Below are 19,031 nucleotides of genomic sequence, written 5' to 3' on the forward strand. Positions count from 1 at the left end.
GTGAAGTCGTCCACACTTTTGAACTTTGTAAAATCCGCTCAGGCTAGAGAGCTATTATTTCCCGACCATATGTTTCACACAAGACTGAATTTAATAATTAATTTCACTTTGGGGCTGATGATGGCAATGATAACTGGGTCTAGCAATGATGTAATATTTCATATATTTTAACCTACCTATTTCTTTTTTTTTTTTTTTTTTTAATTTGTTAAATAAAAGAATGTTTTTTTCTGTTTTAAGATCATATCATATTTTTGTATCATTTTATTTGTTTTATAAAAAATAAATCGACACAAACATATAATATTAGTCTAGGTTTATTGTATATCAAAAACAATACTAGCATTATGACAATTTTTAGACTGAATATTTGGAGTATATTTTGCTGCTGTGCATTTAGGACTTCTATATAAATGGCCTTTTCACATTAAATGAGAAACAGCATTATTTTGTGGACTGTGGGTTTGCTGTCTCTTCTAATAAAATGTTTAACTGCTCCGTCCTTACAGCAACAGCCTCTTTGCAATGTCAGCATTACACTTCAAAAATGCCTTTAAAAATGTTACTGTTTAAAACATACTTCAGCCACATATGCAGTAAATACAAACAGTAAAATGCAACTAACTTTTTAATAGTTGGGATAGCAAAATAAATAGCCAAAAGAGAGTGAGAAAACACATTCCATATCTCATGTTACTGATGTCAAAGGAGTGATATGACTAATTCTAATAAAATATTTGTCCCAGTGTTTTGTACCATGTGTTAGGCTGGTAACACACATTTGCTGTTTTATGCATTTACAAAATTGTCAGTTTTCCTACCAAACCAATGTCATCTTAATATTTTTGCATAGTATTAGGCCTATGCAGTTTTTAATGTATTAAAGTTGGAATAAAAATTGGGAATTTTCTTCCCTTTTGTGATGTATATACAAGTGAAATGGCTTCTGGAACAAAAGAAAAAAATTAGGCCGGGACTTAATTTTGCTCTAATTGATCGGATGGTTGGATGGTTGTGGTTCGCTATTGGTGGATCTCATGTGAGTGACAGGTTGCCCCGCCCTCACGCCAGTAGACATGTCATCAGAAAAGAGAAGAGATGTCACTGCAAGAGGGAGGGGAAGTTGTTTTGACCTAATTTATTTTAATTACCTCCCAGAACTGTCTTAACATGTCTTGTGTTTTGTCTGCACAAGTCATTTATTACATACAAAAAAAAAAAAAAAGACCCACAGTGGCTTCACCTACTGATATTTGGTGCCAGTATATCAAGAAGTGACAATTTTGTTCTCTTCGTCTTGCTAGATGGAAACTGTGCTTTATTCACAAATGTTTTTGTCAAGGTCATGTTCTGTTTCGTTTAGTTCCTGCATTAGTTCTTGTTTGTTTCTATGGCTACACATTAGTTTTCGTTCAGCTCAGCTGTTCCTTTTTAGTTTCCTCTGTTAACCTGTGGATATATACTTCCTGTTTTGTTGCCTCATTGCTTCATTGTAAGTGTTCCTTTGAATTAAAGACTATTCGTACCTATTCTCCTGTGTTGTGTGCTTACATACAGCCTACTGTGACAGAACACAGAATCTAAAAAGATTAAATTGGACTCACCAGCATGGCGCCTTCTCCTCCTCCCAGAACACCAGAATGTGCTAGAGTATTTGGGCTGGATGCTCCAGCACAGCGACCTCCCCCTCAAGGCCTGTGAGCCCGAGGCACCCACCAAGCTCGTCCCAAAACCAGATCCGGCCACCATTAAAGCCCAGGACACGCGGTCTACGGGCAGTCCATTTCAGAGCCAGGAGCGGACCTCTGCCTAATCGATCTGTGGTCCCTGGATCCAGTTCACTCCCGAGTCCCCACCCTCGAGATGTCGCCTTTTCCGCCTCTCTCGTTCAGCCATCTGGATGCTCTGGTTCCATTTTCATCCTCCAATGTTCCCGCCCAACCTCCTGGTCCCATTCCCTTCGCTGGTTCCGTCCACTCCCCTGGATCCGCCGGCTCCACTGATGTCATCCAACTTTTTGGCTCTGCCCCCAGCGCTAGCTCTGTGTGCCTCTTCAACTCGGCCTCTGCATTCACATCCACCAGCTCGGCATGAGGCTGAGTCCCCGGCTGCACCTCGGACCTCCAGGCCCATGTCTTCACCTTGGCCTGTCAGCCCATCGGCTCTGCCCCGGCTCTGTTTGCCTTCGTCTCCACCAGGGACCGTCTGCCCTGGGACTCCTCAGGACTTCCTTGTCCCTCCGGATCAACCTCGGTCAGTCATTGCTCAGCTTCTACCATGGACTTCTGAGTCTCCAGATGTGCCTCCAACCTCCACCCCTTCTGCTCCACTGGGCTCCTCCCTTCCTCCGGTTTCCCCGTCGTCCTCGCTCACTCCATCGTCACCCCGGTCCCCATCTCGGTCCTGCAAGCCAGAAGCTCCACCTTGGGCTTCCGGACCATGGATGTCGCCCTGGTCCATCGGCCTGTCTACTTTGCTGGATACTCCATCTGTCAGTCCCCGGGTTCTGCCCAGCCCTTCAGTCAAAGCTCAACCCTGGCTCCTCCCACCATTGGCTCCACCATGGTGTCTGTCTCCACCAACTCCTCCTGGTCCCTGTCTGTCCCTCCACAGTTGAATGTTCAGTTACGGCACGAGGACGCACCTTCTGGGAGGGGGGACTACTGTAACGGTCATGTTCTGTTTAGTTTAGTTCCTGTTGTATAACCTGTGTTCTTGTTTGTTTCTATGGCTACACATTAGTTTTCATTCAGTTCAGCTATTCCTGTTTATTTTCCTCTGTTAACATGTGTATATTCCTGTTCTATTTGCTCATTGTTCCGTTGTGAGTGTTCCTCTGAATTAAAGACTATCCGTACCAATTCTCCTGTGTCGTGTTCTTACATACAGCCTACTGTGACCATTTTGTGCAATATTCCAATTTTGCGCATAATTTAAATTAACAACTTTGGACGGAAACATAGCTAGTGTGTATATTAGTGGTGGGGATTTTTCGGGGACCCAAATGAGTCATTCAACAGATTCATTTAAAAATGCTGATTCATTCATTCATGAAGGAAACAGAAGCTGTTTCTCAATTCTAAGAATGCAAAGAATGGACTTCTCGTGAAAACTGGTCTTGCCAGACTACATTGAAAGCACAAACTCAGAAGGACACGAGGATGCAGAATGCATCTTTGTGAGAATTGAGATTTTGAGATCTTGTTGCTCAACTGACTGTTCAGCACATATTAGGCAGTGGGACAGCCCCATCCAATGCACAATAAATAAAATAACATCACAGATGTTATAAGCTATTAAAATATTTAATTACATTATTGTTATTGTTTGATATCTTTTTATTTTACATGAGTATTTGTGTAAATGAGTATGTATATTTAATGTTACGCTTTGTCAACATTAATATATATATATATATATATATATATATATATATATATATATTTTTTTTTTTTTTTTTTTTTTTTTAAATATGCCAATTAAAAAGAAATGCAGGTTTTCTCCAGGTATTTATAACTGTATTAAAATTATGTCAAACAAAAAGACATATGTTTACTTTCACGAGCCATCACTTATTTGCAAGCTTTCAGTGGGAATTACTTAAGTGAGAACAAGAGAACTTTAAAGCTTCCGTCCGTGATGACTACTGGGATTTTTAATGGTTCGATTCACTCAAGTCTGCACTCGATGGCTGCGTCTGAAAACTTGGGCAGCTGACTTGTTGTCACACTGCCCCATCAGGCAATGACTTTGCAAGCAGCGTATGCACACAAAGATATCTCACGAAACTGAATTCGGACAGACTTCTGAGGCAGCGTAACAGTTTAATGATCTACAGCAAAATAGAGCGAGCTTTGATAATAACTAAGCAAATGTTTGATTACTGCAATAGTAATTTCTCGCTAGAAATGACATCAAAAGTGGAAAACAATGGTCAAAAACTGTTTACACAGAAACTGTTCACCAACCACAACTTTTAGACGCCATCTTTATTTTTTAGCTCAACTGTCATAGAATGGAAAGCACAGGATTGGTAGCGGAGGATACATCTATGCTTTCTTCAAACATTGATCAGACGAAGGTATCTCAGGAGACAGGAAGTGAAGCTAACATTGGATTTGGACGAGCCTTGGTGCCTTCCTACCTTGAAATGAGTCCTCTGAAGGCAGCATTTTTGAGATTTCAGACACAGCTGATATCAAGAACACATCTGGGAACTTTCATGCTTTCCCTTTATTTGTGTTCTTGAGTATTGGAACCGGACTTTGACGGTTAATGATGTTGTAGTACGAGAACACAAGGACGCAAGATAGCTTAAGAACACATATAGAGTGGTACAGGTATGACGCCAGAACCTGGAAGTATAATTCGCAACTGTTTCTTTCAAATTTTTCTATGGGGTTTTATAATTTATGTCTAAAATAAAGCCTGTGGAAAACACAACTTGAATATACATTTTAAATTACATTTACATAAGCAGTTTTTAGTGCTGTGTTGGGTTGACACCATCAGAAATACTCACTGGAGTAATAGCTTATTCATCTTCTGGTATTTAGGAGTATTATCTAACCTAATACCTCCATATTACTTCTCTGTGACTGGAATTTTCATAATATGAACCCTTTATGGAATAGGTTCAGAGCTATAACAATCTAAATTGTGTCAGTTTTAATCCATGCTCTCCCGCTGGCTATCTTACCGACAGTTTTACTCAGTAATGGTGCGAGTGCTGCTGGCTCATCCCAGCAAATATGAGCTTCTCCTGGAGGTTTTCCAGTCCACCTGGACTGGATACCACCTGTTATTAACAGCACTAGACCACACAACAACAAATGTAATTATTGACCTGCCCTCTACCCATTCTAATCACCCTCACCAGGCTGACAGCAGTAATAATGTGTGATTTATAATCGTTCTAGCAGTCTGAGTGTGTATTGCACACACACCTGTGTTGCACAGCAGCTCCTGCTAATACAGCTGAAGATATCACAGGGTGAGCAATGTTAAAGACATCTATTTCCATCCGTCGCACAGCGCAGGGCACGATTAGCTCACGTGCTAATACAGGATCTCGTTTGTGATGTAGCAGCTGTTACCAGGCGCACTTTCACGGAGCCGAATCATGCATGTTTCACATCGCCCTGAAGTGCACACTAAATAGAGCGAATGCAACAGGCTGGCACTTGGGTTTAGACGATTGCTGTTCCAACGTTTAGCAACACAACAGCTTGGCCCATAAATTAATTATTGTTATGGATTGAGTTGTCTGTCAGTCTGCGAGAGATGCCATGTGAATGCGTGGTTGGGTTGGCGTGGGAATCCGAGAGCTCATTACAGCTATGGAGACAAACAAGCAATGTGCAAAAAAATCCCATCTGCTCTTCTTTTTTAAATACTTTGCCTTCTCCAGGAAATCAGTGCTGATACTCCTGATGCATATCTACTATTTAACTTATTATTATTATTATTATTACACTATAAGTAATCATTTTAATTATAAACAAATTGGTGTCACAAGTTATTTCAACTTAAATTATATTAAATCGACTTATAACATCGAGTTGAATCTCGTAAAACGTATAACTTCAAAAAATTTTAAGAGTTAAAGTAATGTAAAAACTGAAGTTGCCATGACTTGCTGAACATGTCATTTTTTAATCAGTGTATTTTTATTAAATTATTGCTACACTGAAAATGACACTTTGGACCAAAAAAATACTAATTTCTGTTTTATATGTTTTTTTAATGTTGTTGAAATAATCCTTATATGCCCTCCAAAGGCTGCTTTTATTTGATCAAAAATTCAGTAAAAAAACATTTATATTGTGAAATATTATTACAATTTAAAAGAACTGTTTTCTACTTTAATATATGTTAAAATGTAATTTATTCCTGTGATCAAAGCTGAACTATCAGCATCATTACTCCAGTCTTCAGTGTCACATGGTCCTTCAGAAATCATTCTAATATGATGATTAGCTGCTCAATGTTGAATACATTTTTAATTAAGCAGTACAGACTGTTCTCAACATTGAAAGTAAACTATTATTAATAATTGAGTACCAATAATAGAGCAGCAAATCAGCATATAGAATGGCTTAATTTTCTGTGGGGGGTGTCATTTGCTTTTAGTCAAACTGAACAAAACAGGTTTAAACCAGAGTCCATGATTATAAATGACACGGTTGTTTCACGTTTTTCAGCGTTCAAGCCCCCATACTGACCACCCCAAATCCACTCTTCAGTACGGCCCCTGAACCATATAGTACATGAATTCCATATTAAGGATTTTTCCCACTATCTGAGGAATTCAAGGTTTTTGTGAATTCTGCACAGCCTCAGCTACTCCAGGCAACGCACCTCACCAAACCACACTTACCAAGAGCAGACAGCACAGAATGAGCTATGAGCCAGTTACAAAGGACACATTCTTGCAGTCAAAGTTGGACTGAGCATAGTTGAATATGTTTTTCTTTTCAAGGTTGATCTACACAGTGTCTGAAAGATGCGGCACTAATGGTAACCAACAAGATGTCCAGTGATTACAAAAATAAATAAATAAATAAGTAAAACATTTGAGATTGAATGTAACATGTTTTGTGTGAACGGCCTCCAAATCTACCCCAGTGACAAACTTGACTGGCAAATGAATTAGAATGATGTGGACTGTTGGAATAAGAATAAATTAAATAAACAATATATTGACTTCTAAAAACACTTTTTAAATGTCAGTGCTTCAATCATCTGATTAATGTAATGGCTTGCATTTTCTTCATGTGGAGGGTTTTGGAGGTTGATACATGCAGTTCATTGGATTATTTTGCATGTTGTGTAATTACACTAAAATATTTAATAATAATATATAAAATATATCAGCTTTTCAAAAATCAATTTGGTTTATTTAGAGGTTGCACACAGACGGAAGTCACCCTGCTGTGTTTACGGCCAATAAAGAGAGCTCAGGGTGAAAGAGAGACTGAAAGCTTCACACTTCACACTGTAAGCTTCTGCTTACAATCCTTCAGCATATAAAATTTTACGAGCTGCAAAACATCATATAAACAAGAAATGCCATTATTTCACCAGCCTATCCTTCGATTCAGTGATAAATTGCACATTTTCAGAAACATTGTTACTGTTCCCTTGTCTCAGAATGGTTTCATTCATGGTTCTCATTGTTTTTTCAGGCTCTCGCTATGGGAATGATGACAGAGTATTACCACTACATTTTTACTACCCTGGTAAGTTATGTATGGATCTTTATATTATAAAACACATTTTAAAGCACAGTGTTAGCCATAAAATCATTTGCATTTTAGATCATTATATTCCCTAAGTGGGAATATTAAATCTTTTTTTTTTTTTTTTTTTTTCTAGTGCTGTTTCCTATTTTCACTACTGATGTGTTTTACTCTGACTGAGACTAAGAATTGCTATTTTTAAATGGCTTTTTTGTCTCCCTATCTCTCGCAGTCCAATTTTCAAAACTTGCATATATATATATTTTTTTAATTAAGATTTAAGCTATTATTATGTGCTTGTATTTAATCCAGTGCATAAAACATTAATACAGTAGTTAAATTAATATAAATTGACTATTTTTTTTTTTTTTTTTTTACAGTACTTGTGGGTCACTAATTGTGACACATTTTTGTGTGTCACTAAGAAAAGCAGTAAAATAAAAGACAAATGGTCTCAGGTTACGCATGCAACCATGGTTCCCTGAGAAGGGGAACGAGACACTGCGTCCAAAGACACATTGGGGGAACGGCAAAAAAATGCAAATACAGTTTCATTTTTGCCTATGACATCAATGCAGCTCACTCGATTTTGGAATAGAGTTTGTTTGTCAGTATGATTGCGATGTGTGTTAAAATGTAATGTGACACAAATATAACAGACATTCCTGTTGTGTATTTTCAATACATTTATAAATGTTTCATTTTACTTTAGGATCTCTTCGCATTGGATGTGGAACCCTATCGCTACAGCGGGGTCAACATGACAGGATTCCGTATCCTAAACACAGAGAACAGCCAGGTGTCGTCCATCATTGAAAAGTGGTCCATGGAGCGTCTACAGGCACCGCCTAAACCAGACTCTGGCCTACTGGATGGTTTCATGACAGTAAGAACCTATTACAGCATGTTTTTTTTTTTATTATTATTGTGCAGGACAGTGGTTTTCAGCTGGCTTTGCTTCAGAAAAGCCACTTCTATATGCATGATTACATGGATAGTGACGTTTTATTATTAGCATTTTAGCATTTAGTGTCAGAATAGAGCTCAGACAGATTTTTGTGTTAATCATCACTTACATGTTAAAGACACTTCTTAAGTCATTGGAAAAGAATAATATAAAACTACAGTCAAGGTGATATTGGCGGAGTTTGTTTTTAATTGATGCTGGTATGAGCTGCAGGAGGTTGTTTGCTCTGTCTGTGTATAGCACTATTCCCCAGAGAACTCGAACCCACAACCTGCAGGGTACGCTGCGATCTGAAGCGTGTGTGATAAACAGCGACTCTGCTGTAGTGATCTAAAAACTGTCTGATATCAGCATACTGGCAGCATCCCAGTTCCTCCTCAACACTGGCTCTCCTATCCGGGAAAAGGGCCAAGATATGAACTCACTAGAGGCTGGGTGAGACAGAAACAGAGGAAAGAGGAGAACTCGCATGCCAAAACGAACCAACCTGCCAAAATAACTCTCATGGGGCACAACACAATGACATTTCACTGGACTCGTTGGTTTACGTCCTGTTTAGAGAGAAATTTACACAGCTATGATAAGTGAAGACTTAGATTCTGTCTTGATTCACTCACGCTCATGTATTTTCAAACTTTCTTTGTTCAGTGAAACACAATAGGAGATATTTAGCAGAATGGGTGCTTAAAAAGTACTGAAATGCCTTATAATCACTTTTTAAATTTAAGGCCACTAAGGGTGTGTTCACACTTGTAGTTTGACTCTCTTGGTTCTTTTGGTCCAGAGCAAAAAAGAAAAAGATACATTTAGTCCTGGTTCACTTAGCGTTCAAACTGCCTTTTTTAAGAGCGAAGCTAAAGATTCAAATCAACAAACAGCTTTTATGACATACATTTTGTTTTAATCAGTCTCTTTTGTCCACTTTCAACCACTTCTGTCCTGATTTCTTTGAGGGGAGGGTGTATGGGTTTTTTGAGATCTTTCGATTTAATGAATGAAAAAAGGTTGCGCAATTTACATATCTGACCAGCCGAACGCTGTGAGTGTGTGTAAGAAATCTGGAAAGTTGAGAGAACATTGTGCTTGGTACGTTTTTCCGTCTTCAAACCAAACTTTGCCAAAAAGTTTAAATCCTGTCTGGCTAGCACGCTTCCCATATTGTTTGCGCATATAGGCAGAGAGCAGGCGGTCTTTTGTGGCTGTTACACTATGAAAGCAATCCGGTTGAATGCATTTCGACTACCTCTGGAAGTGGTCGATACTGGACAAGCGCAAAACATTTTAGACCCCGTTTACACCTGTATTTTGTGTCATCCACTTGTGATCCAATTGACCAAAATGCATCTTAGGTGGAAAGGAGGAGTCAAAACAGCAGCAGGAATTCCTCCATTACACACACAACAAAGATCTACAGCAAGGAGAGGCCTATATTGAACTATAATGGACAACATTGCAACTATTACGAGAAGAACCAGGTGTGCTTGAGCATTCTGACAGGACGTCACATCTTATGACGTCCTGTTTTAGGTTGGTTTGTCTTTGGTCCGTATTCTGTTCATATTTCAGTCGAACTGCACCAGAGCTCATTTGGAAGTGGATTGAGACCCTCCTTTTCAGGGGTCTTGGTCCACTTGTTTGGTTCAGATGGCAGCATTCACACTTATTCACATGAATGGCACTAACAAAGCAATCGCACCAAAGTTCATTTTAATTGAATCAAACCTTCCAAGTGTGAACACAGCCCTAAAAGGTCTTAAATAATATAAAAAGTAGCCCTATTAATATTTGTTGTCATGGAACAAGTGGAAACACGATGGTCCAACTTTCAAAAAACCTGGTCCTTGCTCCAGGCAAAATTACACAACTCTTCAAACTCTTCAACTTCCCCGTCCTCTGGATGTTTTCGATATTGTGTGGGTTTGTTCAGGTATGGTCATACAGTAATCGTTTTATTTGTTTAGGTGTTTAAAAGGTCCTAAAGGGTTAGTTCATCCAAAAATGGCAATTCTGTCATCATGCGCTCACCCTCATGTCATTTCAAAGCTATAGCACTTTCATGCATCTTTTGGAAAAATACCCTCTCATAATTTTTGTCCATCCATTGAAAGTCCATGCGACTAAAACTTTCATGCATCACAAAAAGTACAAAAAGACATTGTAGAAGTAAACAACAAAGTTCTGGTTCAATACAACAACAGCTTTTGAGGAAAAATCAATCACAGGATAGTGGCATCAAATATATAAAAGTCAATTTGTACCAAGTAAACAGTATCTACAATCAAAACTTTATACTCTGATTTGTTTTTTTTGAGTAATGTCTGTGAAATAATTAGTGCACAGAATTATTTGCAATTATTTGAACTTGTTTTTTCCACACTAAACCATTATTTGGATATTAGCGATTTCAGAAAAGCCACCCCTAAATGTCGTACAGAACCAAAACAAACTATGGGTGATTTTTGGCCAGAATAAACTACCAAGTAGACCAGATTTTATGCCAATAGTTAAAAGTCTAGCAATATGTCATGTGTTATATTCCAAATCTTCTGATGCAGTCTTTGACATCAAACCTGACGTGACCTGTCAAGTTTGAATGTGTACAAAGGCGAATGAGATTTGAGAGTTGTGACAGAGTTTATTTCTCACACAAATTCATTGTATAGCTGTAGAAGAACAATTCAGAATATAGTTCAGAAGTTGTATGGATCGCTATTATGATACTTTTATGGTGCGTTTTTTGACTGTGAATTTTTGAAAACGTCTCTTTGTTCGAAACATCTCACTGCAGAACTCATATGGCTTTGGAACAGCATGAAAGTGAGTAATCCTTGAATAATTTGAAGGAACTTTCCAGAAGGTAGTGAACTATATCCACACACACACACTGACTCTGGATATAGACAGCTGAGGGGAGGCCAGCTGGATGGTAAATTTCCCCCTTCTAACCCAGTCGATTAAGAGACTCAAAGCCTTTAATTAGCTGACTCAGCCTGTCGTACAGTACAACTCATGCAGTAACTCATCAGTCTATCTTCACTCATCAGCTCTGAAAAAAGGACAAACTCTCACTATTCAAGGCTGTCTATCCACATGTCAATCCTTTCTAGTTGTAACATTGACAGCCATGATTATTTAGAAACCATAATGGTTCAGGTTTCCCTGAGAGCTGCATTTGAAGGCAGGCGTTAATTAATCAGCCAAATGGCAATCAGTCAGAGGCTAATGCATATTGACACTGTGAAAAGTTTCCGTAAATGTTTGATTAGCAGTTTCACTGGTTCACTATATTTATGGTCCTGTTAAAGCTTTATATTGAACCACTGTAACTTATTGAGCTCAGATTGTGACAAATACTTGGTGAGAAAAACAAAGAATCGTGGCAATTCCAATTGGTTCTTTTTACTTTTTTTGCATTTGTTCATGATGCATATTGCACACAATACTAACCCAAGCACTTGAGAAAATGGCATGCTCCAATACAACTTGAGTCTAAGACTCAATGTCAGGTTGATATTATGAGTGTTTGTGAGGAAGGACTAGTTGTTTTCCAAAGTTAGACTCATTCATGACTCATTCATGAGTAGCAATTAAACTATATTCTCAAATAGAACTGTTAATTGATGGAAAGAAATTTACAAAGACTACACAAATTTTCAACTAATGTATTCTGTGCTTTCTGTACAACTGCTTTTGGAGAGTACTATGCCATTATTCGAGCAAGAATGTCCTGAATTATATTAATTGTTCAACAAAGCAGTCCTTTCCTGGAAATATTGTTCATTTAATGATCTCTTGATGAACATCAATTCCACAAACTTTATTTATTTATATATTTTGAATGGAAAGAGTAACAACACTGTTGTGTTATTATTTCCTGATAGGGCCAGTGTTTGTGAGATTCATTCACGGGCAGCGGGATATCAAATTCCACATATTTTCCTCTTTGGACAATAATTAATCTTCATACGGTGAAAGGCTGCCCTAAGTCACGGTTTAACATGGATAATGAAAATGACCTAACAAGGTCCTCAGACTTATTAGCATAATTTCCTTCCATACTAATTGCTTTAGCTTCTGTCTGATTTACTTGGAGGGAGCTCATCTACAGGACAACTCATCACTGAGCAGAAAAACGCCCATTCATGGCTGCAGCGCTAGTGTCCTTGTGGATTTATCTAAGGAGACCGAGCAGAGAAATTGTAAAGATAAAAGGGTCTTTAGTGGGACACCAGCAGAGATGGGAAGGTCACTTTTAGGGCTGTGATGGTGGCAGTTTTTTACCACCGCGTTGGTAATGGACGAACTACTGGCAGTGGTGCAGTGAGGGATGGGGGGGTTTAGTGTATATAGGCTATTAAACTAAATTAAATACATTGTGAAATATATAAAAACAAATAATAATAAACATCCATTTCATAACAAACAGACGTGGTTATTTTAGAATTTCCTTAAGCGAAACAACACACAAACATTGAAATAAATATCAGTAAATATTAGTAATCTAAACAATATAAGAAAGTTAAACACTAAAAAAAAAGAAAAAAAAAAAAAGAAATAGATTCATTTTATATTTCCCCTCAACAATAAATGCATCATCATATATACCGCTCTGAGCTTTGAGAGGGATGTGGGACATGAGCAGGACAGAGACCATTGCTGCATCCAAAATCAAATACTTTCCTACTATATAGTATGTGAAAATGTCTGAATACATAGTATTTGAAAAACAGTACGTGAAAAGTCCCCAGATGACCTACTAGTTCTGATCCTGAGATTCTGAAATGTGCTGGTGGATCATGTGACATTAACAACATATCGGATAGTAGTATGTCCGAAATTCATTCATACTACCCACATTTATATAATATATATATATATATATATATATATATATATATATATAAGTCGATTCTCTGGCATAGGTAAATTCTGTCCATCTGTATCTGATGGACCTGTCTGTTGTCAGTGTCTTGCGGGAGATCTCTCTGATTGGCAGATCTCAGCGGGGAGTGAGTGTGTGCTGGAAGGAGACAGGTGATACTCAGCCTCACTGGCACAGCTCCATTCAAAACCCACCGTTCCACAAATAGCTCATAAAGCATGAGTATCAACCTCCGTATCTTTCATTACACCCATTAAACTTTCCTCAAGTCCTTTTTTGCTTAACAAATGGGCTCCTTGAGGAGCTGCCAGCTTTCTCTGATCCCATTAGCCCCTCCATTCCAAGGTCATCACAGTATTGCCTAGAAAGAATCCCTGTTTAATGGCAATCCCTATACCCACAGGGCTTTAACACATTTAGGTTTTCTAGAATAATCCAAGAGCCCCGGAGAGAAACGATTGAGCTCACTAGCCAGGAATGATTGAAATGACTCCATAATGTGTGGGTGCATGTGACGAGCATGTGATGTTGCATTTGGCTGGGAAATTTCTTCACTGCGCCTTGGCTGTGTCTTCATTGCTGCGAGATGAGAATGTCTCTCTAAAGCTCTGGTATTTGAGAAAAACCCCACCCTAGCTGCCTCCTCCTCCAAACGAAGCCCCTTTAAGCCATGGCTGACTGCCTTCTCTACGGATAAGTGTGGTTGGTTGGTTTTGGTTTGGATGGAGGCGCTGAGATTTGGCTCAGACCTGGGCCACATGCTGCTAGAGGTATTGCACTGCGGGTTAGGTTGACATGCGGAGGATCTGACATGAGCATTTCAGCGCAGCCCGAAATACTGAGCCAGCTTTAGTGCACCTGAACTATGCAGCAATCTCCAGTCTTTCTGTCTGTGAAGGTTTTCCGTGGAAAGCAAGTGGCTTGTTTTTTCTTCCCCCCAATACATTTTCCCACTCTTGCAAATGGATGTATTGTAAAATGGCAGCAGTTTATTGCTCAGTTCCAAATCACTGAGCTGCTTTGCTGTCTACTGTTCACACAGGCAGCTGCCTTTCTAACCAAAATGGAACCTCATAAGTGACTGATTTGAATTAGGCAGCATCGTTCTGCTCAGGAGAACTGACTTTCAATTGATTCCTGTACAGTTTGATGTTGCTAAGCTCATGCCATGGTACTTTAGTAAGCATAAAATATACACATTATTCATTTTTTTTTTTTTAAATGTTGGGTTAAAAACAACCTAATTTGGGGTAAAAATGGACAAACCCAGAGATTGGGTTGTTTTAACCCAGCGGTCGGGTTAAATGTTTGATCAATCTGCTGGGTAGTTCTATTTAACTCAACTATTGTTTAAATATTACTGTATTTCTTGCTTAAAATGAACCCAAAATATGTTGAAAATTAACATTTATTAATAAGTTTAATGAATAAAAATTAAACAATAAACATTTATTAAATTGCTTATTAATAAATGTTCACCTTTTGATTATTATTGTTGCCTCTAGTACTTATGTCTGATTTTTAATTTCCAACCTATTTTGGGTTCATTTTAAGCCAGACATATAGTAATATTTAAACAATAGTTGAGTTAAATAAAACTACCCAGCAACGTTGGGCAAACATTTAACCCAACCACTGGGTTAAAACAACCCAATCACTGGGTTTGTCCATTTTCAACCCAACATGGGTTGTTTTTAACCAAGCATTTTTGTGTTGCATGCAATTACACTGGTCTACAATTTTTATAAGTCGTCTGCTTTAGAGATAAAACATGCTATTTATTATGTATTTTTATGTGCTGAATTCAAATATGACAATAAAAGCAACTGATTGTCTAAGTTTTTACATTTTACGTCTATGTATATTGTGTAGATAACAACTGCCACCTGTCCTGTTTATGTTACACTTTAAAAACAGCAAAACGGTTCTATAAATCAAATTTATTATGAAACAAAAGGCAAACTATTATATATATAGTTTAGTCCTATTCATTGTCTATCCAGTGCTTCTTGGCTCGTCTCATGCATCTCTTGTCACTGTCCAGTAATAGTCTACAAGCATTGATGGGCTCCATTTGCTCCATTTGAAGTTATCTGCACTGTTCACACAAGTATGAGTTATCTCTGCTCACTTTGGCTAAACAGAAATGTGTCCCTTTTTTCAAAATCAAACACTGACAAATAAGAGAGCATGACACTGTATGACAGGGGTGCAAAACTCAGTTCCTGGAGGGTCACAGCCCTGCAGAGTTTAGCTTCAACCCTAAATAAACACACCTGATCCAGCTCATCAAGTCCTTCAGGCTCATTTGAGAACTTCAGGTATGTGTGTTGGAGCTTGTTGGAACTAAACTCTGCAGGATACTGTGGCCCTCCAGGAATTGAGTTTTGCACCCCTGCTGTATAATTTCCAGAGCCGAAAGGGCAATTTATTCAGTAGAGTGATGTAAGCTTTGTTATGATTGCATCATCCATTATTTCTAGGAACAACATGATGTAATTCATGTCATGTATGACACAATGGCAGCTTCAGATTGCATCATTCATTGTTTTTCCTAAAAAGCAAGTACTGCCAAACCCAGTCATAGATTTATTCATAGATCCAGTCAAAGATGTATTTTAGTCATTTCTAATTTAAATTGAGATATTCCCATGTCAAGGGTCGTATACTGACCCGATAGCATTTCTTGAAAATGATATCTTGCGCCAATCAAAAATTTTAAGCATCCTTTTCGTTCTCAGTGACCCAGAATTAGTAAAGTTTGACTACATTTATTTCAGAAGCATTTTGGCTGTAGACCAGTGTTATTATTATATTATAATGTTGGGTGAAATATTCCATTTAAGTTTGATTGGAATTTTATATTGTTCATAACTTTTCAAGTGAAGTGAGCGTAAACATAATTTATGATGGAAAAATGTCTGCACGGGTCAGTTTTGTCTCCACCACCAATGTTTTCTTTCATTTTTGTTCTTGCTGAGCAAAACATTTCTCTATTCGGCAGACATTTTGGACACCTGAGCAAAAACTGATAACAGTTTTATACCAGACCCGTGCAGGTTACGTCATGTACTAACTTGTAACTTAAGTGCTATTTCTATTTGATTTGACCCTTAGAAACGTAACTTCTGATTTAACTATATTAAATCACAGAAGTTACTAAATGAAGCATATTTTGTTATCTGAGGTTTTTTCAACAGCTGTTAACTGTACCAATATTTAACAAGAAATTCTGGTTGTACTTTATTTTACAGTATGTGCACTTGTGTGTACTTACAGTGTACTTACCTAAGAAAGTAGAGGGCAATACAAGGTAACTACATGGGTTAAGGTTAGGTTTAGGGGTAAGTTCAGGGTTAGTACCTAGTTATTACACAGTTATTATAATTACTATTATAAGTACATAGTATGTACATGGGGAAGAGGACTGTAAAATAAAGTGTTACTGAAATTATATAAAAATCACGCAGAACACTTTAGTTTCACAAATATATAATATAATATAATATAATATAATATAATATGTAAAATCAAATTGAAGTATTTAAACTGAAATCTATAGCAGTTGACCCAAACGTTGCAATTACTTCCAATTTACTACAATATAATCAAATGCATCATTTTGCGTATTCCTTCTGGAAGTGTGACATCAGAAGTGCAGATTAGAGGGAATAGTGTCCACTTCTTTATGAAATGTGCACAGCAGGGATGTATCTAATAAAGAGGAAGCATCTCCAGTTTGCATTTAGTTTGTGTGTGTTATTGTGAGCACCAATCCTCTACTGTGATGTTTTACCTGTAATTTTTTTGGCAAGCAGTCTTTGCTGATATTATCAGTGTCTCTCAGCTCGCATGCTCCACTTTTGCTTAGTATTGCTATTTTCTGTGGCTCTCAATTGCTTGTCTCTCCATTGCCTATGATGCCTTCAAATGCTGTCTTTGTAGGCAGCTCACTTGTTTTTGGAACAGAGCTTATGTTTGTGCTGGCGGTTTTACACGTAACCCACTCACAACTGCGTCGAAACTGCTCCTTTTTGAATTGCAGAACACTGTGAGAACAACAAAAATTACATGAAAAATGTGTCTCGGTTTGGTTCCACTGGATTGCAATTATGTTTTTTTTTTTTTTTTTTTTTTTTTTTTTTTCTTTTGATTGGGGTTTTGTGCTGTGGAGTAGAAAAGTGCTGTCACATGGAGGCTGATCCGACACACGAGGCTAGATTAATGACTCCGAGCCCTGCGGTGTAACCATCAGGTATCCAGTAAGACAAGTGTCTCTGGAGGCAGGTAACACCACAGACAGGAGCCATCATGTTGATTTTGGGAAGCTGAAACAGTGCCATTCCATTCCTCCCCTCTTTACTCTCTTCTTTCCCTGGGGAATTCTTGTGGTTGCTTCCTCTTCCTCCTGGGAGACGCAATGTGTTGCTTTGCACTTCCCCAAATCATATCTCTTCTCAAAGCACCATAACAAAAAACATCCCTTTGTCCTTCCTGATCCAACCTCTGAACGTAGCGGAGAGCATTGGGTCTCTGTTTCTCTTTCCCATTTTCTTTGTTTCTTTTCTGTTGTTGCTTTCCATTAAAAATAACAAAAAAGAGCACTGGCTATTTGAATGTTCCTAGGAGTTTGATCATTTCAGGGTGTTATACACTACCCGTCAAAAGTTTAGAATATGACTTTTTAAAGTCTCTAAAGCTCACCAAGGCTGCCTTTATTTGATCAACAATTCAGAGAAAAAACAAAACAAAACAAAAAAAAAAAAACCAGCGACAAACCCAGCGATTGGGTTGTTTTAACTCAGTGGTTGGGTTAAATGTTTGCCCAACCTGCTGGGTAGTTTTATTTAACCCAGCTATTGTTTAAAAATTACTATATGGCTGGACCCAAAATAGGCTGGAAATTAAAAATCAGACAACAATAATAATCAAAAGGTGAACATTTATTGATAAGCATTTAATAAATGTTTATTGTTTAATTATTATTCATTAAACTTATTAATAAATGTTCATTTCCAACTCACTTTGGGTTCATTTTAAGCAAGCAATACAGTCATGTTTAAACAATAGCTGAGTTAAATAAAATGACCCAGCAGGTTGGGCAAACATTTAACCCAACCACTGAGTTTGTCCATTTTCAACCCAACCTGTTGTGTTGTTTTTAACCCAGCATTTTTCAGAGTGTAATATTTTGAAATATTTGACAATTTGAAATAGCTGTTTTGAATATATAGCAAAATGTATTCCTGTGATCAAAGCTGAATTTTCAGCATCATTACTCCAGCCTTCAGTGTCACATGATCCTTCACAAATCATTCTAGTATGATGATTTGATGCTCAAGAAACATTTATGATTATTATCAGTGCTGAAAACTGTTTTTTTTTTGCTGCATAAATGTTTAGAATAAGGAAATTAAAACAAACAAATAATACATTTTATTCAGCAAGGATGCATTAAATTGTTTAAAAGTGACAGGATAGGAATTTATATGTTAACAAAAGATTTCTATGTCAGTTAAATGCTGTTCTTTTGACATTTCTTTTCTAAGAATTCTGAAAGAAATGCATCAATGTTTCCACAATATTGTGCAGCACAACTGTTTCCAACATTGATGATAATCAGAAATCATATTAGAATGATTTCTGAAGGATCATGTGACACTGAAGACTGGAGTAATGATGCTGAAAATTCAGCTTTGATCACAGCAATAAATTATATTTTAAAATATATTTAAATAGAAAACAGTTCTTTTAAATTGCAATAATATTTCACAATATTACTGTTTTAATTATTCTTTAAATAACATTATTTCAAACGTTTGTCCGGCAGTGTAAGTAGAGTGATGAAGCCTCCCAGTTACTGAGAGAGCAGTTGCTCTGTCGATAGTGCACTGGCTTTGCTTCAGTCAGCACCTAAAGCCATCATTAGATCTGTGGCTCT

General features: G+C 37.6%; 1 protein-coding gene across 5 annotated transcripts in view; it reads left to right on the plus strand.

The window, feature by feature from the left end:
• The window catches only part of grik2 (glutamate receptor, ionotropic, kainate 2), a 231,893-nt gene that overhangs the window by 88,906 nt on the left and 123,956 nt on the right, over positions 1-19,031 (plus strand). For all 5 annotated transcript variants that reach the window (XM_051865971.1, XM_051865972.1, XM_051865970.1 and 2 more), the window contains 2 exons: positions 7,188-7,241; positions 7,954-8,127. In XM_051865971.1, the coding sequence (XP_051721931.1) occupies positions 7,188-7,241; positions 7,954-8,127 (228 nt within the window). The remainder of the gene's footprint in view (positions 1-7,187; positions 7,242-7,953; positions 8,128-19,031) is intronic.

This window comes from Ctenopharyngodon idella, chromosome 16 (assembly GCF_019924925.1).
Source record: "Ctenopharyngodon idella isolate HZGC_01 chromosome 16, HZGC01, whole genome shotgun sequence".
Classification (NCBI taxonomy): domain Eukaryota; kingdom Metazoa; phylum Chordata; class Actinopteri; order Cypriniformes; family Xenocyprididae; genus Ctenopharyngodon; species Ctenopharyngodon idella.